Source organism: Podarcis bocagei (genome assembly GCF_964188305.1).
Source record: "Podarcis bocagei genome assembly, chromosome: 8".
NCBI lineage: Eukaryota > Metazoa > Chordata > Lepidosauria > Squamata > Lacertidae > Podarcis > Podarcis bocagei.
Genome location: NC_138133.1, coordinates 14,656,618 through 14,676,346, shown reverse-complemented (window position 1 = coordinate 14,676,346; position 19,729 = coordinate 14,656,618). Strand labels below are relative to the sequence as shown.

The window sequence follows — 19,729 nt, the reverse complement described above, 5'->3', positions numbered from 1 at the left end:
TTCATCAGTTTGACGTTTTGGGTGCTGCAGCTATGCTCTAACTCCACTGGTCACAACCTCCAGAAGGCTGGACCGAATCACAGTCCTCCATCCTGACCTGTGAAGAGGCCCATTTATGTTGGTTCAGAAGGTAGGAGGAGAAAGTGCTATCCAAAGGAAGAAAAAAAAGCAAGACATGAGCTCTCATGAAGCTCAGCAAAGACACTATCTAATGTTTTGTTAGGGGGAAGAGTAGGACAATATATGCAGTACTGCTGGTTGTGCATTATCAGGATGTGGTGCAAAGGAAGACCTGGAGATTTACTAGTCTATTTAAAACTTTTAGTCGTTAATTGGTTTGATATTTTAGACTATTTTAAAAAAGGAGCCTGAAAACTCTCCACTTTCAGCCAAGATTCCATTTTCCAACAGCACTTTTTCTGCACAGAACACGCCTCCCTATTCTAAAGGAGCTGTGCCTTTTAAGGGATCCTGCCTCTTCTAATTTCACAATGTTAGGCTTCTGGTCTCCATAGAGACAGAGGAATCTTCAAGGATGCTGCACAGCCCACTAGGTTCACTTTGAAAGTAGGATATGCCAAGTTGTGACTGATTTTGCAGAGGTCTGTCTAGGTGACCTCCAGCATGTGACCAAAGACATAGAAGGAAGTTGCAAATAGTCCACCTTCAGGTACAAAGTGTACAGAGCCTTGGGGATAGACAAATATCTAATACTATATAATACAGACAATGGAGCTACAGAAGATGGGAAATGAGGTAAGCAAACAAGACAACAGGGAAAGTAATGTGTGGAGTGTGAGAAACTGGTTATGAGTGGGAATTAGTGTGATTTAGTTCATTCTGACTGCTAATTGAGGAGACTAGAAAAAGGAGGAGACTAGAAAAAGGAAGAACTGGAAATTGACTAGTCTATTTAAAACTTTTCAGTACTTTATTGAATTGATATTTCAGACTACTTTAAAAAGGAGTCTTAAAGAGTCCAAAATGTCCTCATTTTTATCAGATGAAGATTCGGAGGAACTGTTCAAAGGAAACATTCAGAATTTGTCCCACAGCTTTAGTACAACCCAATCTATCTTGCTAAAGCTAAGGGGGTCTGCATCAATCAGCACATGAATAGGAGACTGCCTGGTGAACCCATACATATGCTGTCTTTAATTCTGTGATGGAAGAAAGATGGGATATAAGTGGACTAAGTAAGTAATCCACAGAGGAAGTTTTGAGTAACTGCCAGTAACTGTTGGTTCTGAATATTCTACTGCTTCTCTTCTAATCCTGGTCTCAGCATTCCAGAATGTCCGTGTGGCTGAAAGAGAACCCATCAAAATGATGGTGAGCTTGGAAATTCAAACTGCCCTAGCCCTCACTACTGGATGAAGAACTCTCAGCTCCCAGCTGTAGTTCTGCCAAAGGCTTTAATGCTCAAATCAGATTGGTACATAAGGCAAACAACAGAGTATATGGTTCAGCAGGTACAGAAGAGGTTCAGTGCATGCTAAGACATTGAAACAACGATCAACATGCCCCTGTACCTTCCTTTAGAAAACTGAGGTGGACACAACTGTATTTGCACAGTAAGTGGCCGGAGTCACAAGACCAGGTAAGTAAACAGGCACTCCTTTGAGTGGGTTAACTCCACAAGGTTTGTTTTCAACGGTGTTGTCATCTCCATAGAGACAGAGGTGGACTCGGCGCTCGCCCAGTATTAGTCTTACTCTCTGTAACCTCACAAAGGGAAGGTGCCTCACTGGCAGGAAGAGGCACTGGAGCACCTCCATGGCAATAGGTGTTAGGGTAGGGCTGTCTAACGTTGGAGGGACCACACTCCTTGGATCCTGATCGCCATCCTCCAGGCCACAGGACCCGTCCCCAGAATCAGGCACTTACCTGGGTCCTGATTCTACCTCTCCCATCCTGGGGTAGGGTCCTCCTCAGGGTCCTCCAGCTCCCAACTTTTCGAGCTTCTTCCATTCCTCGGGTCTGACCATTTAAAAAAAACCAAAAAACACCATTATTTATTTTGCTTAGTTTGGAACGTTGTTTAAAATAACCAACCTTGTAAGCAGAGTTAGATTAACAGAGGCAAAACAAGATCACTCATCTGAGACAGTTTCAAGGACAAAAGTGGCACCACCAGGTTTAAGAGGGCCTGGGCAAAATGCCTTCTGCTGCCCCTTCACCTTATTATTCCCTTCAATAGTAATAAGAAGGGGTGGAGGAGAATGAGCCCTTTTTTCTTCACTGATCAGACAGAAAAGGGAATTTATCCATACTTGCTTCTTAACAAGCAGTGGGGAAGGGACCTTTCTCTTTTACTAACCTTTGCTGAAAAACTCTTATAGAGTGGTACCTTGGGTTACATATGCTTCAGGTTACAGACTCCGCTAACCCAGAAATAATACCTCGGGTTAAGAACTTTGCTTCAGGATGAGAACAGAAATCGCGCAGTGGCGGCGTGGCAGCAGCGGGAGGCCCCATTAGCTAAAGTGGTGCTTCAGGTTAAGAACAGTTTCAGGTTAAGAACGGACCTCCGGAATGAATTAAGTATGTAACCAGAGGTACCACTGTATGGTGCATGCCTCCAGCATGCCTGACAGCCTCTATGAGTAGTTTTTAAGGAGGTTTAAAAAACTGATCTGAAATTAAACACTTAGCTGCAGACCCAGGGACAGTCCTGGATTTACAGAAGCTGCCCCAGTTTCTGATTTGATCCCGGAATGTCCCGCTTTTCCTTAGGACTTACCTATTTTCACTGGAGAAATGTTGGTGGGTATGGAGTTATGTGACCACCAAGCCAAGGAGGTAAAGAACTATACAACCTTGAGAAGTTATCTGAAGGCAGCCCTATATTGTTTTTTATATACAGTGGTACCTTGGTACTCAAACGCCTTGGTTCCTAAATGCCAAAAACCCAGAAGTAAGTTTTCTGGTTTTCGAACGTTTTTCAAAAGCCAAAAATTCAATGTGGTTGTCAGCTATTGTTTCCGGGGCACCTGCACCAATCAGAAGCTGTGCCTTGGTTTTCGAACATTTGGAAGTCAAATGGACTTCCGGGACAAATTAAATTTGGTGCTTTTGTTTTTGCTATTTATTTTGCGTTTTTGTTTTTGAGGCTTTTTTTGGTTAATTTGTTTTTGTGACTGTGTGGAACCCAGTTCAGCTACTGGTTGATTGATTGATTGATTGATTGATTGATTGACTGATTGATTGTGTGACATGCCTCTTGAGAAATGGATAAAAGCCCCCCATCCAAACAGTGAGTATCATCAGTGCAGATAAGAATTACCGTATTTTTCGCACCATAGGACGCACTGGACCATAGGGCGCACCCAGTTTTTAGGGGGGGTAATCAAGAAAAAAAATCTTTTTCCCCCCCAGCCCCAAAGAGCAGCGTACAGGCTGCGCACAACCTCTCCCTGCCAGAGGGGTTGCGTGCAGCTATGGAAGACGCCAAGGCAGCCCGCTCGCTGTTTTGGCTTCCCCTTTAGCCCCGTGCAGCCTCTCCTTGCCGGGAGACGCTGTGCAGGGCTAAAGAATCCATAGCCCCGTGCAGCCTCTCCTTGCCGGAGGGGTTGCGCGCAGCTATGGAGCAAGCCAAGGCAGGGGGCGGGATGGATCCCGCTCGCTGTTTTGGCTTCCCCTTTAGCCCCGTGTAGCCTCTCCTTGCCGGGAGACGCTGCGCAGGGCTTTCCTGGCTTTACTGGGAGGTGGGGGGATTCCCTCACCTCTCGCAAAAGCCCGCAGAAGCCACACAACCCCTTTAAAGCGATTGCGGCTTCTCCTGGCTTTTCTGGGAAGTGGGGGAATTCCCCCACCTCCCGCAAAACCGGCAGAAGCCGCGCGCACTTTAAAAGGGCTGCATGGCTTCTTCTGGCTTTCCTGGGAGGTGTGGGGATTCTCTCACCTCTTGCAAAAGCCTGCAGAAGCCGTGCAACCCCTTTAAAGAGATCGCGGCTTCTCCTGGCTTTTCTGGGAAGTGGGGGAATTCCCCCACCTCCCGCAAAACCGGCAGAAGCCGCGCGCACTTTAAAAGGGCTGCACGGCTTCTGCGGGCTTTCCTGGGAGGTGGGGAGATTCCCTCACCTCTCGCAAAAGCCCGCAGAAGCCGCGCAACCCCTTTAAATAGATTGCGGCTTCTCCTGGCTTTTCTGGGAGGTAGGAGAAGGGACTGATGCAGCCAGTCAGTCCCTTCTCCCTCCTGTGGAAAAGCCCGCAAGAGCGCACGGAGCTTGTGTGTGGCTCTTGGGGGCTTTTCCCGCCTGCCTCCCCCCTGCATTCGCTCCATAGGACGCACACACATTTTCCCTTGCTTTTTAGGAGGGAAAAAGTGCGTCATATGGTGCGAAAAATACGGTATTATTTTTTGAATTTTTATCATCTAAAGTTCAATACTGTCTTATTTATTTTATAGTACAGTACATTGATTATTGCTTTCATTTTATGGATCAATGGTCTCTTTAGATAGTAAAATCCATGTTAAATTGCTGTTTCAGGGATTATTTTTTAACGTCTGGAACGGATTAATCCGTTTTGCATTCCTTTCTATGGGAAAGCGCACCTTGGTTTTGGAATGCTTTGGTTTTGGAACAGACCTCTGGAACGGATTAAGTTTGAAAACCAAGGTACCACTGTACAGTCAAACCTCAGTTCTCAAACCGCTCCATTGCTGAATGTTTCGATTCCCAAACGTCGAAAACCCGGAAGCAAATGCTTCGGTTTTTTAACGCTCCTCGGAAAATGAACATCCAACGCAACTTCCAATGAGTTCAAGAACCAATTGGAAGCCGCGCCTCTGAACTTGAAACATTTCGGAAGTCAAATGTCCTTCCAGAACGGATTGCGTTCCAGTTCCAAGGTTTGACTGTACCGTGGTACCATGACTGAAGCTGCCCAGAGCAGCTGGGGCAACCCTGTCAGATGGATGAGGTATAAATAATAAAATTAGAATTATGGGAAAGCATTTTTTTTAAAAAAAATTGCTATATATATATATATATATATAATAGCACATCCCTATCTTCATCAGAGAAATGCTGGAGGGTATGTAGCTGTTTATATTTTTATCTGTAAGCCATTCTGAGTCCCTGTCAGGTAAAAAAGCAAGGTATAAATAAATAAACAAATACATAAAGCTTAATAGTAATAATAATAATGGAATCGTACATTTCCCTCAGCGACTCCTTTTCTCCCTCTAAAGGGGAACTTATAAAGCACCGAAAGCATTTTCCAGAAAGGTAGTGGTATAAATCATAAAACACCCACCCTTATGGCCTTTCCAGCGCGTGAGGCGATTCTGTTTTTCCAAACGCCCAACGACGCCTCCCAACATTCTAAACCGCCACTCACCCACTGCGCACGCGCCACGCCTCTTGAGATTTATACTCCGCTCGCGCCGCCTGGCCACGCCCAGCTTCTCCTCTTTTCACCTCCCCCCCACACCCCACTCCCGCCACCGCGCGTGCGCTCGCCCGCCGGCTTCTGCGCGCTCGCTGCTCTCTCTCTCTCTCTCTCTCTCTCTCTCTCTCCCCCCAAGCTAACCAATCGCCGGCGCCGCCCAGCCGCGTCGGAAGCTCCTGGTTGGTCTGCGGCAGCCCAGAAGGCGGGCGTGCCTGGTACCCGGATGTACACAAACCCCGCCCAGCCGGCTCGCCTCCTCATCTGGGTTCTGGTGTTTGGTCAGCCGCCCCGACCGAGATGGCTGACGAGGAGCAGGTGGCGGCGCCGGGTCGCCTGGACTGGGAACGGCTGGCGGAGGAGGACGAGGACGGGGGCTGTGAGGCGAAGCCCGTCGGCGGGCGGGAGGCGGCGACTTGGAAGAGGCCGTTCTGCGCTTTGGCCGCCTTCCTCTGCGCCAACCTAATCTTCTGGTGAGAGAGACGCGCAGCCACTGCGCTAATCCTATAGACCCCCCTCCCGAAACATACATATATGCGTGCCCCTTTCTTTCGTTCTTTCCCCCCATCTCAATGGAGCCGCGGCTCACCCTCGCCCTCCGCTCCTGGGCTTTGCAAAACATGCAAATGAGCTGTGAGGGGGGGGAAGGGTGCATCTGAGCATGGGCAAAGTGCCTGCTGTAAAAGGCCCAGGCCGCTGGCTTCTAAACTAGCAGCGCCCGTTCAGACGTTTCCTGAGAGGGGCGTGAAAGCAAAATATCGCCACCCCCACCCCGTTTCTCTCTGTCAGTTGTTTTCAACCAGTTGTTTTCAAGCCTTGAATGATAGTCAGGACTGCTGCGGGCAACACTGGCCTCTGTCCCTCTCTCCAGAGTGGCTGGGGAAACCCAGCCAGATGGGCGGGGTATATTAATATATATTTATATTATTATTTATCTATCTATCTACCTTCCTGTCTCCCTCTCTCTCTCTCTGATGCCTGGTACTGAAGAAGCATCCTTCTCTGAGCACGGTGCCTTTGCTTTGCTAGCCTTGTGAATGCCTGTTAGGTGTGCTTGCTCTCCATGAATCTACCTAATCCTGTAAAGCTCATCCTGCACTGGAATCCCATAAGTTAATTACCTGTGCTGTGGGAGGAAGTGCTTTTAATTTCAGCAAATTGAATAAATTATCTCATGCAAATTGAATAAATATATATTTTATTTTTATCTCCACGCTGATTTTTATCTCCACAATGGGTAGAGATGGAGAAGGGAGCATTCTTCATCAGAAGGCATATGTCATACAGGTAGATTTGAGCCCCAGGATGCAGAAATCGAGCTCTGCCATCCTTGGTATTTCTATTTAAATCGAGCGCTTCTTAACTATGTTCGCTTTGAAAGAGGCTCCTTTTGGTTTGTTGGGTGTTGCCACAAAATGATTCCTACAGAAAAGCATGGGAAAGGAAACCCATGGAAAGAATTAATGATCCGGGGTGGGGTGGAGTGTGATGGGGGATAACCACTCACTGAGGGTAAAGCAGTGCTAGTGGCCACGAAGTGGGCTTTGTGAGACATGTGTTGCAGAAAGTGAAGATGAATCAGCTGTGGCTGGATGATGCCAGGGAGCATCAAAGGCTCCTAAAGAATGTTTGAAGGGAAGGTGGGGCGCAGATGTGGCAAGGTGAAATAATGACCAGGAAGTGCCCATAAAGTAGAGCATATAATCTTGCATAGTGGTTGCCTTGTGATTCTGCAAAGTTGACAAGAAGCAGAGTGACAGCACCCCAAATTGCACAGTCTGTTTCTCCCACTCTCTTGTCATGGATTGGCACTGGACTGCCAGCCTGCTGGCTGTATGCTTGAAATTGTTCTTTTTCAGTAGATTCTTCATACTCTTATTTTCCTGGTGCCCAAACCAATCTCTGTCATTTCTCCCATTCTTTAGTTTTTCTGTTTCTCTGTGTTACCAACCCTGTGCTATAGGTAACTTCTCGTTTTAACCTTTAGCCCTCTAGTGTTTTTCCAAACAAGAAGCATGTGCTTTTTTTCTTCAAATGGCATCTGAAACTGAGATACTTTCCCCCCTACACTGGCTTGAAGAGAACATTCCTAGGGTCATTGCTTTTTATTACCGAGTTAAATACTCAATGGACTAGAATGTATAATTGCATTAATACAGTGTCCCAAATGTAGATTCAGATTTTGAGATTAAATAAAGTACTAACTTGAGTTGCTTGCAGAGTTGCTTGAAGATTCACACACACACACACACACACACACACACACACACACACCTTCTAGTGCTCATGTACCACAGAACCACTTAGCAACAAAAGAAGGGAGAGAATTTTTTGAGTTTGACATCTGATATATTTTTTAAAAAAACATTGAAGTAGTTAGTATAGGAAAAATCAATATTGTTGGACTTCCTTGCACACTACACACTTCCCCCATTTTTCTCTTCTCTTTTTATTACCTATCTCCACCCGAACCAAGGGGCATCCTACTCTCCTAGATTGAAATAATGCAAGGAAATCAGTTCCTGTCATGTGTTGCACATGGCATACATGCATGTACATTTCAGCATACATGTAAGTTTTGTGTTATTTTGAAAAAAATGTTTATTTTATGGTACTGCTTTTTATTTTGAATAACATATGGGGGTATCATACTCTTCAGTGCTTAGGGCTATAAAGGTCTTAATCTGGCCCTGCAGCAGAAGAATTTATATTTCAGCAAGTATGTTATCTATGTAAAGAAGAGGAGTGTTCCTATTATTTTACATGTCATATTGAGGAGAGTGGATAAGAATGTTTTATTAAATATTGAGAGCTTTTTCTTTTTTAGTACTCCTCAGTTGGACAGCAGCTTCATTATTGTGTAAAACATTAGCAGCACTTTGTTCTTTGATTAATTTGAAGCTCCCTAGTACTGTACGTTAATTGAGGCTGCCTAAGTAAGTACAGTTTAGGGTGTGTTGACCTCCCATCCTTTGTGACAGAAGTAGACTCTGAACTGCCAGAAAATAAATATTTTAGGTATTTTTTAGGGTAACCTGTTGGGCCTGTGTATTGCAACCAGCTGTACAAATAAGTCTACTAGATGTTGTACTTGCCGCCTTCTACATAAAAGACCTACATGGTCTGGGATCTTCCCAGGGGGCTGGTGTTGACTGAGCTGGGGGTTGTGTGCCTTATTTAGTGCCTATGCTGATGTTTTTGAGCAGTGCTGAAAGGACCTTTTTATTTCCCCACTACAGTATTTTAACATCTGATGTTACAGTACCACTTCTGGTATCTATTTAGAATTCTGCCTTTATTCAGCACCCTGCAGTCTTGTGGTGATGTAGTTTTAAATCTGTTTTAAACCACCCTCATTCTTTTTATTAAGTGGGTAGTATATACATTTAATATATGACTGGTATACCAGTGCAAATAGAACAAATATATACACATTAGAAGTTTGTGGCACCCTGGCTGTGTGTGCTAACCAAGTTATACATGAGCCTTCTGCCTGTACATTCAGCCCCTTTGCTGCTCTCTGCAGCGAGCTATAATTAAACCAGGATGTCTCTAATTAACCATAGTTTCCCATTTTATCTGTTCAGGAAACTATGGCTACCAGCTTCAGAACAAACCAGTTTCTTAAAGCCTCATTGGTTTAAGATCCTGGATTGTTCCAAAGTGAGTAATTAGTTTTTACCTGTTCAGATAAACACAAAGCTGAGGTTAATTAGAAGTTACTGGTTTAATAACAGTCCATAACTGGACCACTGAGATCAAAGAGAAGAAAAATCCAATTCTCTGCAAATGTAAAATTGCTTCTGTCCCTTCTGGAGGTGGTTTTTGCCTTCCATGGGTAATCAGGCAAATGGCTATTTTCAAGCCTGATTTCATCTCATGGATGTCAACCCTTTACATCTAGTCCTTCTATTTTCTTTTGGGCTATGCACCTAAAGTGGGGATTGAGGCCCATTGAATTCAACATGCCTTACTTCTGTTTACACATTAATCTTCTGGTTTGCCTATTTTCTACTGTTGGTCATTGATATTGTCATTTGTTTCACTATATCCCATATACCAGTGCAAACCATGAATACCTGCACAACTTGAGAAACTTGCTTTTAAGCTTATTAGACAGGTGATGCTTCTGGGTTTTTAATAGGTTCCAAGTTTATTTTTTTGTAGCTTTGGATTGTCCGGCCCTATAGCTGGATACTTAGAAGCATCTACACATTTTTGTCTTGATTTGTGCTTTCTATGTTGACTCTCCTGTAACAGCCTTGCAACTTATTAACCCACAAAAATACTTACTATCATCATGCCACACACTTGTCAATCACCTGAAATCACGATGAAGCCAGGTGAGCCATTTTTGCCTGCATGGATCTGAATCAAATAGTGTGGGTGCACAGCACTTTGTAAGTCTTGATGATCTGCTGTTCATTGCCATTTGTAAAGCACTGAGCACAAGGCTTTGTAGGTAATGCCAACCAGATAGACGATAGTCTGTGCCCACAAACTCCCTTTTGGACCAGCCACAACTTTATTTGCCCCACAGATAGGCAGGTGGTTGTGGCTTGGCTGAAACAGCATCACTGACTAATTAGGCCTATGGAAAGATGCTTCTCACCACTGGCTTAGATTTAAGGAAGCCAATTGATCCCCACCCCACATCCCCCAAAACAGTTATGTTTTTCTATTGAAATAAAAAGGAGGGGGGGAACAGTAGCTCTTCACAGTTATAGAAGCTAACTACAGCATTATATGGAAATGCTTGTAACTAAGCCCTCAGGTCCTTTTTTTAAAACAAAAAGCATCTTTGTAAGAGGGTTATTTAGAACATAGAAACAGAATTGGGAGAAGGTACAGAACCCTTTGAGTGCAACTGGATGGCAGACTATTTTGTAAGAATCCAGGCTTTCCTTGTTAATTTCTGTTTTTGTTCATCTCTAGTAGGTCACTGAAATGACATGTGTTTTTGCAGGAGGTTGATGTCTTCACCAGAGAACATGCTAGCTTTTACAGAAACCCGTGTGACGCTGTTTGTATCATTCTTGTCTCTAGCAATAAGTATTAGATTAGGGACAAAGCTATTGTAGCTTAAGATGCTAAATTTAGAACATTAGCCAAGGGATTTCCATGTATCTCTTAATTCAATAAACATTTCAGAATGTATTTCTTTATCCCAAGATGCTCTATAGGTTTTTTTAAAATAAATAAATCAGCAAGCGTCTCTCTATTCTGAATCGCAGTTTGTTCTGAACACTTGAAAAGGTCATTGCTATAAGAAGAAGAAGAAGAGTTTGGATTTGATATCCCGCTTTATCACTACCCAAAGGAGTCTCAAAGCGGCTAACATTCTCCTTTCCCTTCCTCCCCCACAACACACACTCTGTGAGGTGAGTGGGGCTGAGAGACTTCAGAGAAGTGTGACTGGCCCAAGGTCACCCAGTAGCTGCATGTGGAGGAGCAGAGACGCAAACCCAGTTCCCCAGATTACGAGTCTACCACTCTTAACCACTACACCACACTGGCTCTCTATAATTGCTATAAGTTCCATTCAAGTCAATGGGATTCAAGGAGCCTAACCATGTGCAGGATGGGAACATCATCTGAGACAAGTTATGCACTATTCTGTTCTTACGAAACAGCTATAAGAATATAAGAGCTTTGCTGGATCGGACCAAAATCTAGTTCCACATCCTGCTTCTCAGCAGCAGCCCAGCCGATGCCTCCATTAAGCCCATATGCAGGGCTTGAAAGCAATACCCACTCTTGCTTGTATTCCCAGTTGCTGGTATAGAGAGGCGTACTGCCTCTGAAACTGGATAATAGCCACTGATAGGCCTATCCTGTGTGGATTTGTCTAATCTTTAAAAACCATCTAAGCCGGTGGCCATTACCACTTACTGTGCCAGGGAATTCCAGTACTGTATTATGTGAAATACATTCTTTTGACTGTTCTAACCCTGCTGACCACCAGTTTCTTTGCATTCTACAGTGTTCAGAGATGGACTTCTTACTCTCGTCTTTCTTTGCATGATGCATAATTATACAAACTTCCATTATACCCTTCCACTTATGCTTTCCCCACTCAGCTTAAAAAAATTCTGAAAGCTTTAGCTTTTCCTCATAGGGCTGATTCTCTTGATAACCTTTTTCTGCACCTTCCTCTGCTTTTGGAGGCAGGGCAAGCAGCATTATGCACATGTGCATAGATTGTACGACAGCATTGTGGTACTGCCAGTTCTGTTTTCAAGCCTCTCCTAATGATCCTCATACGGAATTTGCCCTTTTTCACAGCTGCTGCATGCAGAGTTGACATTTTTACTGAGCTACCTTCCATGACCTAAAGATCTTTCCTAGTTGGTTACTTGGTTAATGATGGCTCTTTTCCAGCTACTAGCCCCAGGGAGGCTGTGCAGATTTGGACAGGGGTCTGGGTTTGGAGTGCATGAAGGCAAACCAGCTCCAGTCTGGGTGGAGCCTTGCAACTTATTTTTTGGGGGGTGTATGGGTTCTCCCAGACTAGGAACTATCAGTGAAGGTACAAATAATGTTGGTTGCTAAGAGTACACTTTACCAGCTAAGGCTTGTTTCAGACTACTTTCTATTGAATCATATTTTATTAGTTGTATTTTAAATTGCTGATATTTTAGTTTTTGTAACTCGATTACTCTGTGATTTTAATTATCTTTTTGTTAGCTTAATAAACATAAAGAAAAAACATCCCTGTGTTCCAAAAGCACTCCATTGTTGTCTAATGGCTCAAATGCCATGCTGACTGGTTTCCTGCTTCTGATGTATTTCCAAACATTTTATATTTTTGGTCTAAATATGTCCATCACATTATTTTATTTTTATTGCTTATTGTCAATTAGCATTTGCCAACATATTTGATCCTTTTTGTTTTTCTTATTTGGGCTTCCATTTTCACCTGAGGCACAGCTGCTACACCTTTCTTCCCAGCCCTTGGACTGAACAGACATGAGGTTCCAGGTGGAAGGGAATAAGAAACATGCAGACATTGGGCTGTTCAATTGCAAGCAGTTTGGGAGGGAGGGAGCTGGATTGAAATCCAGCCAAATTTTCTGAAAGCAGCCTTTTTATAACTTTCTTGCTTCTGGTTGTCAACTGTATTTGCATCCTTTGGCAGGCCTTGGGGGGTGGGGAGATCTGTACGGCCTGCCTGTTGGTACATTTCCTTGTTTGTTGCATATATTCTAGCTGAGCATTTGATTGATGGTTTTAAAATTTATTTCCAAGCGTCTTGGAAAAGAGCTAACCTCCGCTCTCTCAAAAGCTTCCTTTTCACTAACCCTCTCACTTCTGAGATGTTTTGTCTTTTGAAATAAAGTGTGACTCTGTTGAGGTTTTTTGGCAACTTTTCATGGACATACATTTTGAACTTGTTAGCACTTTGATCCCTGTTCTCAGTTGATTTGAGTACTCTGAAATCTTGTATTAGGCACTGGGCACCACTCAAGACTATGGCTAGGAAGGGTTCATGGGCCACTTCCAAGGCATAGTCATGGATTTCATCTGGAAACATTTTTTCTGATTACTCAAGTGTGCATCTTTCTCAGTCAGTGTGAAAGAAGTTGAAGACACTGATTATTATAAAACCTTCTCCTTTGGATCCTGACTCCCCACCTCCCATCTGAAGACCACTTTCACTGTTTTGATCAGGAGAGCAATAATATCTCTCTGACATGAAATATTTTTTTTGCATCTGGCACTTATACCCATACAGTGGTACCTCAGGTTAAGTACTTAATTCGTTCCGGAGGTCCGTATTTAACCTGAAACTGTTCTTAACCTGAAGCACCACTTTAGCTAATGGGGCTTCCTGCTGCCGCTGCGCCGCCAGAACACGATTTCTGTTCTCATCCTGAAGCAAAGTTTTTAACCTGAAGCACTATTTCTGGGTTAGTGGAGTCTGTAACCTGAAGCGTATGTAACCTGAGGTACCACTGTAGTTCCTATTAGAAGTTTTCTAGTATGTTGCACTCCATGCCTTCTTTGGCATGCCCCCGCTAAGCCCTACGCTACACCATCTTTCCTATAGACATTGTATCCAGGGATGCTACTGTACTGATTCTCTACACTTTTCCAATATGCCTGTTAGATTTATAGTCTCATTCAGCACCAAGTACTCTAACTTTCCCCCACCTTGCCTTAGAGGCTTCTAATATTACCCAATTAAGCTCCCACCCGTTGTGTCCCTCTCCAGATGTTTTTGATGTCTACATTTTACCCCAAAGCCCCTTGACTTTTTAAAGCAGCTGCCATGCTCTTGGCTTGTATATAAAAATCGAAGGCTTCCTCTTATCAGCTACCATTGATGGCAGAAAAGACTCAGAGTGCTGGATGTCTAGTTGCTTTGCCCTGTGTCGTTCTTCCCCTCCAAGAAAACAAAAGTTGCAGCCTTCATACTCTTGACAGAAGCAGCTCTTTCCTGAAGGAGAGGAGTAACCGCTAGCCTCTTTGTCTCTCTCCTTTCCGCTGCTGGCTAGGAAAGGTAAGCTGCAGGATAAATATAAATGGAAAAGGCCAGCCAGGGATGATGACACCTTCCTGTTTGCAAGGAGATGTGCTCCTCTCAAGATGGGTATGGCAGTTGGGGCTCTCTTCTTCAGGAAAAGGCAAGCCAGGAGTCACTATTTCAAGCCTGTTTTGCTTCTCCTGCCTTTAGAGCAGGCGTGGGGAACCTTTGGTCTTCCAGATGTTACTAAACTAAAACTCCCATCCCTAGTTCAGCAACATCTGGAGGGGCTAAAGTTGCCTCACCTGCTCTAGAGGTTGCTAGTGGGAAGGAACTTCCATGATTTTCAAGAAATAAAGAAGGGATTTGGAGAACAGCTTTAGAAAATGATCTCAGGCTGGTGGAGCCATGTTCTCCTTTTAGACTGCTTTTCCAGGATAGCAGCATAGCATCTTGCCCAGTTCTCTCTCTAGGAAGGAGTTCATTGAGATTAAAAATAACTGCAATTATGTCATGAGCAATGTATATCAAATCAATGGTAAATATTTATTTTGCCTCATTTCTAGGCTGCCCTTCAATATAAGGTTCTCAAGGTGGAGTACCTATTTCTTTAAAAAACCACAGATATAAAATTCAGTATTAAAAATTGGCATTAAAAATGAATGTAACAGAAAGCAGTGGTCACAGACATTCAGCAGCACAACCATGCTCCAAACAACTTATAATGCATGCTAGAATTTTTTGGGGGGGAGGGGGATTTAAGCTTTCGCCTGATACCAAAATGATATCAGTGTTGTCACCAGGCAGAGAGCAGAATATAAATCTCAATGAGAAAGAAGGAAGGAGGAGAGGAAATGAGAGCTAGTAAGGTCTCCTCACAAACATATGAAGCTTTTTTGTACAACCGTGAAGATAGAAACTTGAGTGTAATTAGTATTTGAATGAATAACTGCTTTTTATAGTTGGGTGTAGCATTTTCAGCCATGTCTACCAGATGTTAAAACTTGTCAGTTGGGGCCGTCTGGTATTTCATTGACAAATCTCCCCTTTTCCTGCTCACCAGCATAATAATCTGTATTGGTCAGGCTTTTTCCTGGTGTTTCACATTATATCGCATAGCCTTACAGCAGCTATGTAATATGGACATTTTTATTACCAGGTCAGGGAAGGGGTTCATGACACAAGTGTGAGACAGGTGCTGCCCTGCTCCACAAAACGTAGAGGTTTATGGCTGATGAGTCTTGACAGAGCTGGCGTAGTATAGTGACTAAGAGTTCTGTTAAGACTCACCAGCTATGATACTCTACCTTTTGTGGAGTAGGGAACTGGCATTTGTGTCATGAACCCATTGATTAGTCTCTGCAGTCTGATGATAATGGCCTGCTATACCTTTAACTCCCTAATTCCCGATTAACTCTGTTAGGCCTTTCTCCTTCATCAGTGATAGCCTTCCCCAAGCTGGTCAGCCCTTCAGATATTTGGTACCCCATTCCCACCACACTCACACATGCCCTGTGGTCAGGAGTGATGGAGGGCACCAGCTTGGGGGGAAGCTCTTTATAACGTTAAGTTACCTGACTTGCTCTCGTGCTTTCATATGGCAAGGAAAGCTTTATATATCTGCATGGTAAAATGGTTTTTCTCTTCTCCTCCTAGGTTCCTTGCACTGACTCCTTGGAGACTGTATCATCTAATTTCACATGTACTCCTTGGCGTTGTAATGCTGCAGATCATGCAGGATTTGGTCTTGTCTAGAGAAAGAGGTAAGGCACTGCTTCAGTATCTGTTTAACATGCAAATGTTTATCAACAATGTATGGAAACCTGTCAATATCCCTTTATCCTTCTAACTGCAGTACTAAAATTTTATGGTAAGCTTCTGTGAGGGTTATGTTAAGTAGAAAGGTAGGTTAATATTATTAGCTTGCTAAAGACTTTCTGAACAGTGTCTCCTATTGCATACATTTATTCTTTGACATATTCAAATGCACAAGTCTCCTATAGTATGTAGACCAAGACCACATTCTAGAGTTATAGTATAGGTTTGTTCAAGGGCTCGTGTTTGCACAGTGGGATATGATTTCTTTCAGTAGAACACCAGGCCCCAATTTTGCATTTTTATAGTTTAGTTAATACAAGAGAATATGTGCATAGACTATAAACATTGGACCATATGTGGAAAAATATCTTATTTATCCTTATCTTGTTTTCAGGTGCACAATTGTGGAGAAGCCTCACTGACCGGTAAGTGTTAGTGTTATATTGCTGGTCACTACTCAATATTAGAACTTTAAAATGGTATTGGGACATTAATAATAATAATAATAATTTTTTATTTATACCCCGCTGTCCCCAGCCAAGGCCGGGCTCAGAGCGGCTTACAAGCAATAATAAAAACAAGATGAATGATTACAACTTAAAAACAAAAATAAAATACAACATTAAAATAATGGAACATTAAAATATTAAAATGTAGCCTCATTGCAGGAGGAGAAGGAAAAGAAAAAAGAAAGAGAGGGAGGGAGGGAGGGAATCAAATTGGCTCCAAGCCAAAGGCCAGGCGGAACAACTCTGTCTTACAGGCCCTGCGGAAAGAAATCAGATCCTGCAGGGCCCTGGTCTCATGAGGCAGAGCGTTCCACCAGGCCGGAGCCAGAGTTGAAAAGGCCCTGGCTCTGGTTGAAGGCAATCTAACTTCCTTAGGGCCTGGGACCACTAGGGTGTTGTTATTTCTGGACTTTGAGGCTCTCCGTGGAGCATACCAGGAGAGGCGGTCCCGTAGGTACTAGGGTCCTAGGCCGTGAAGGGCTTTAAAGGGCAAAAGCAGCACCTTAAATCTGACCCTGTACTCCACCGGGAGCCAGTGCAGCTTGAAAAGTACTGGGTGAATATGCTCCCATGGCAGAGACCCCGTGAGGAGCCTCGCTGCAGCATTCTGTACCCGCTGGAGTTTCTAAACACTTTAGCTCTAGAATAGATTTTACTTGCTGTCTAGATTAGCCTTTATTTATAGGACATTCTCCTACCCATATTTCTGTATTGAAAAGGTCCTTCTAGATACCTAGATACCCTCTAGGGATACCTAGAGCTTTGCAGCCTCTAGTCCTGTTAGTCTACTTGAAATATTTTAAGTATCCTGATCCCAAGCTTTATACGGGCTTGTACACCAGAGCCAATACCTACAATATTGTAATTGCATTATGTGTGTGTAGCAGTTTGGCGCACAAAAATGATAAAGTGAGATTTGTAACATGGCTCATCCCTTAACCCAGCAGTGGAAGTATTGTGAGTGAGCTATAGAACCGTGTGCTCCATTTCCCCTGCCACCATTAATCGCGGTTCAGCATTATGCCTGTACTTAAGCTTTCATGATTAATGTTAACCAGTGTTCACTCCTAACTCAAAATCGAAAACCAGGTTTTCAGATTTCAATACACCATTGTGGTGCATTGCATTTGATCATGGTAGACTCAGGTGACCTTCTTGTTGACTTCAGGTAAAATTCTACCTTTTTTCTTTTGTAGTTTCATGACTTATTTTATTTTTATCATTTATTTTATTTTTATTTTATTTTACGTGCATTTTATTTTCTGGTACAGTACATGCCAGTGCCAAGAATGTTAGATAGGAATCGAAGTGCAGGGTAGGGAGTGAAGAAAGAGGTGAGGGTTTATTTATATCTGCACACCTGTATTGTCTGTTCCAAAGTTGTACCATGTCTTTTTGTGGTACAGTGGTACCTTCAGGTTACGTACGCTTCAGGTTAGACTCCACTAACCCAGAAATAGTACCTCGGGTTAAGAACTTTGCTTCAGGATGAGAACAGAAATCGCGCGGCGGTGGCGCAGTAACAGCACAAGGCCCCATTAGCTAAAGTGGTGCTTCAGGTTAAGAACAGTTTCAGGTTAAGAGCGGACCTCCGGAACGGATTAAGTACGTAACCAGAGGTACCACTGTACTTTTCATATTCCTGACACTCCTCAGTTGTTCTATCCTTTATTCTGTTATACAATATGTGAATGTTTTATCTGCTTACCACACTTTATGTGGGCTGCATTTTACCAATTGAATGACCTGCAGGAATAAACGAAACTTCTAGTCACAGATCAGCAATGATTTTGTGTGTGTGTGTGTGTGTGTGACTTCATGCACTTTCTCAGCCCCTTTCTGCCCCCTCCCATCTCTGCCTTCCATAGTTGTCAATACAGGGCACAACTGAAAGTGTTTTAGATAACAATATCCTTCAGAGAACATCTAACATTCATATCGTCTCACTAATTGGGCACATAGCTGTGATTAGCATCATTGACAGAAGTGAAAAGAAAAAATGGACCCTGCCCATAGTTGCTTACTTTTGAACAAGTGGAAGCATGCCTGTTTGCTGGGGGTTTGCAGGCTCTTCCAACTGTCTCTGCTTTTGGTTTTAAGGGAATGGTGCTATATGTTTGGAAGCTGGTGTGAAGTTCCAGTAGAGGGCAGCAGAGTGTTATTTCCCTTTCCTATTGTCTACTGTATCTAGATTTTGGTAGATCGTGGTGGATCACTGGCTCCCTTTCCTTAGTGCAGCTAAAACTTATTCCTGCCAGGCCCCTACGCCATGCCCTCCATTGCTGTATGATCTCTGGAAGGGAAGATGGAGCTTTCTCTGTGTTTTGATCTGTAGCGATCTTTTTGTGAGTGACTTTACCCCTTTGTCCCTTGGCTTTAACCCCCCCCCATGACACTTCCCCCCCCCAAAAAAAAGCTTTTTCAGGGCTTTTCTCCTCCCTAAAAAGAGCTCAACAACTATGAGCTGAACCTCCTGAAAATGGGGGTAGATCACTGCCAGTTTTTAATTCTGAGATCACAGTCTCTTGAGAGTTGGCCACCCCTGCTGTAGAACAATGTTTCCCAAACTCTTTTTGATCGAGGCCGCTGCAGAATGGTTAATAAAAACCCCTTGTGTATATTTTAAATAACAAATTGGGGGGCACATATCCTTTTAGGTGGCCAGATGTGGTTCACTGTTTTTAACTGTGTTAAAAGGGAAAGATTTGGAAATCTTTATCCTGGCAAATATAAATCCCGCTCTCAACCTGGTATTAATGGAACTCTTGGAACTGGAATCCTGAGAGTGAGTGACGTAAAGCATATACAAAAACAAAGTGTTGCACCTTAAAGACCTAAGAAATGCATTGTGGCAGAAGCATTTGTGGAGTCATTACTACTTTATCAGATGCATTAATGAATTCTTAGTTGGTGGGTATATAAAGGAGACAATGGTAAAGTGAAGTTGAATGGCAAGGAGATGCAAACATGAAATTGGTGATAATTAGAGCTTAAATATATGTTAAGTAGGCACACATTTGAACTTCTTAGAGTACCAGCTTGCTGAGATAATTGTATTAGCACCTGTAGTGTGGCAAAGAAACAGTCGTGGGTAGCATAGATAACCAGATACTGGGTAAGCTAATTTAACACAGGTAGTGTGATTTAACACATGTAGAAATGGAGGCAGCAACAGATTTTACCTTCTCGGGGTCCATGATCACTGCAGTTGGTGACAGTAGTCACGAAATTAAAAGACGCCTGCTTCTTGGGAGAAAAGCGATGACAAACCTAGACAGCATCTTAAAAAGCAGAGACATCACCTTGCCAACAAAAATCTGTATAGTTAAAGCTATGGTTTTCACAGTAGTGATGTATGGAAGTGAGAGCTGGACCATAAAGAATTGATGCTTTTGAATTATGGTGCTGGAGGAGACTCTTGAGAGTCCCATGGACTGCAAGAAGATCAAACCTATCCATTCTTAAGGAAATCAGCCATGAGTGCTCACTGGAAGGACAGATCCTGAAGCTGAGGCTCCAATACTTTGGCCACCTCATGAGA

General features: G+C 43.3%; 1 protein-coding gene and 1 long non-coding RNA gene across 4 annotated transcripts in view; one reads left to right on the top strand and one right to left on the bottom strand.

Moving 5' to 3' along the window:
* Positions 1 to 736: 736 nt before the first annotated feature.
* RETREG1 (reticulophagy regulator 1) overlaps positions 737 to 19,729 on the top strand; it is a 46,811-nt gene continuing 27,818 nt past the window's right edge. The window contains exons 1-3 of one of the 2 annotated variants that reach the window (XM_081206497.1): positions 737 to 756; positions 15,518 to 15,624; positions 16,074 to 16,104. In XM_081206497.1, the coding sequence (XP_081062623.1) occupies positions 752 to 756; positions 15,518 to 15,624; positions 16,074 to 16,104 (143 nt within the window). In that variant the 5' untranslated portion in view covers positions 737 to 751. Of the gene's footprint in view, positions 757 to 5,679; positions 5,868 to 15,517; positions 15,625 to 16,073; positions 16,105 to 19,729 lie in introns of those variants that run through there. The other variant, XM_081206496.1, reaches the window with a different exon arrangement.
* On the bottom strand, positions 1,397 to 5,290 carry LOC308593940. 2 transcript variants are annotated; one of them, XR_014011114.1, is made up of 2 exons: positions 5,263 to 5,290; positions 1,397 to 1,980 (listed from the first exon to the last, which is right to left on the bottom strand). It is a non-coding gene; the product is annotated as an uncharacterized lncRNA (long non-coding RNA). The 2 variants fall into 2 exon arrangements; XR_014011115.1 differs by having other exon boundaries at positions 5,164 to 5,271.